The following is a 2163-nucleotide window of genomic DNA, read 5'->3' as shown; positions in this document are numbered from 1 at the left end:
GAGGCGGCTCTGCCGAGTGTGGTCCTGTGCCTGACAGCCTCCTGGCTGGGGTCGGGAGGCTCTGCTCTGCTGATGTAGAATGTTTTAAAAGTAAATCGAATCGAAACTCACTCCTGCCCTGGTTTCTTAATTCATAAGGATTAAAGGGAGAAAGACCGGAAGTAGGTGATAAATCTTGCAGAGGTGATAGAAGAGTTGTGTACTTTACACTTTCGTATGACCCCAGTAAGAAACCATAAAGTTTTTCCATTCAAGTTAACTTTACATAAAAAATGCATTTTGTTTTTCTTTTCTGACATGTAAGTGTGTGGGTACTTGACATTAATCATTCCCTACTTTCTGTTTAGTACTTAGAAAAGCAGGTGATGTTGGAGCAACTTCTGCCTAGCAAGAATATTTTGGCTGAAAATTGCTTTACAAATGGATAAATTGAGTTAAGTAACAAAGGGAAAATAAATAGACAAGATGATGTAGACCTGAGAGCTGCTGGTACTCTGGTTTGGCGAGAAAGAGGTCCTGCTAAATGTAGGTGCTCACTTTGTTCTAGTCGTAGCATTTTGTCCCCAGTTGTGGAATCGAGAAATGGTGTATTAATTTTTTGTGAGGGAGAGAGGAGGCAAACCAGGTCATGCAAAATGTTGAGAGTTTATTAGATCAATTGCCCTATAATTTTGGTGGTTTCAGTTGCAGGAAGTATTTGGTATACGAATGTATCTGAAGAGGATGCAAGCAGTGTGATGCAGTACTTCGTGGCAAAGCTGTTTAAAATTGAATTGCAAACTTGACTTGGCATAAATGGTGTAACATTAAACCATATGCCCGTGTGTTTAATTGGCTTAATAAATATTCATATGCAAGTTTAATTTTGTAGTTCCGGCACTTAGAGAAACAGTTCTAATGCTTGTTTCTGAGGTGGGTTTTGCTTTTGTTTTTAAATACTACTGGAAAGACAGATTAAGAAGTTTATGAAAACCCCTGCTTTACTTTTAGTACTGCAACTTATACAAAAGACAAAAATAAGTTTTGAACAAACAAAACTCTTTTAATAAAATGAAATTTTAATCCTTATGACTATCAATTAACAATGCTTTTTTTTCCTCTTTTTAATGAATCAGTTGTTATACAAGAAGACAGCTCCAAAAAGGAGTATGAAGTAGTTGGACGTTTTCCATTAGTTGACCCTTGGTGGAGAGTTAATGTTAAAGCTAAAAAAATGGGGTCGAAGTACTTTGTGCAAGGATATCCATCATATTTTCTGCGGACTGATATAGAAGAAAACAACCGACAAGTTTTTTCACTCTTTCTTAAGGAATGTGCTGTTCCTCAGGATTTTAAAGAGAAATTTTTTACCTGGCTTCCTGTAGAGTCTAAGTTGAGTTTTAGGAATCTTGAAGAAAAGCTAAGACAGTTCCAAATTTCACACTTACAGACAGAGAATAAACAAGGAGACACCAAGGATTATGACATCTTCTACTATGTTTTGAAATCATGTAGGTATATCCTGTTCTATTTTGATTGTTTTATAAGCTAATGAGTTCTGCCTCATATACTGTGTTCAAGCTTACATGTCTTCATATGAAATCTATATTCAAATTAATTTGAACATGCACAGATTCTTCTTTTTTTTTAAATTTGAGGACAGTGGGATAGCTGACCAGTTAAAGATAGGCATACGCTTAAAAACACAAGGACTTTCCTGAATTCTGTAGGCTTACTGAGTAGAATTGTCAGTGCTAGGGATGCAAAGACACGGGTGTTAGCTTCCTATAGTTTATTCAACTATAACAAGGCTTATTAAAAAAATGGGTTCAGCACTGCTTAAATATGGTGGTATGGCTTTTTAGGACAAATATGTGTTCAGAAATAGTATAGCTGCTTCTTTATACTGGAGGGGTACAGCGAATGAGCTCAGCGTAGTCCAAATCAGCTGCACTAAATAGGCTGTCTAAGGGTATTTGAATCCTGCCCATCAGTAGGTAGGTATGGCTGGGAAGCAGGATTTGGAAACACTGGAGTGTCCCCATATGGAGATGGTTCAGGACTGCTGAGGATCCAGTTGTGGACTATGTTGGTGTGACCACCTGAGTGTTAGAGATTGTATCAGGAGTGTGCTTTTGAAGCAAACATCCCTCTTTGTCCCCACTGTGGTGCAGTCTCTGACAG

General features: G+C 37.8%; 1 protein-coding gene across 1 annotated transcript in view; it reads left to right on the top strand.

Moving 5' to 3' along the window:
- Nucleotides 1-1115: 1115 nt before the first annotated feature.
- The window catches only part of HELB (helicase (DNA) B), a gene marked incomplete at its 5' end in the record, with an annotated part of 14581 nt that continues 13533 nt past the window's right edge, over nucleotides 1116-2163 (top strand). The window contains one exon of the mRNA XM_010289457.1: nucleotides 1116-1490. Within this exon, the coding sequence (XP_010287759.1) occupies nucleotides 1116-1490 (375 nt within the window). The remainder of the gene's footprint in view (nucleotides 1491-2163) is intronic.

Source organism: Phaethon lepturus, unplaced genomic scaffold (genome assembly GCF_000687285.1).
Source record: "Phaethon lepturus isolate BGI_N335 unplaced genomic scaffold, ASM68728v1 scaffold8276, whole genome shotgun sequence".
In the NCBI taxonomy this organism is placed as follows: domain Eukaryota; kingdom Metazoa; phylum Chordata; class Aves; order Phaethontiformes; family Phaethontidae; genus Phaethon; species Phaethon lepturus.
This window is presented reverse-complemented; position numbering and strand designations above follow the sequence as displayed.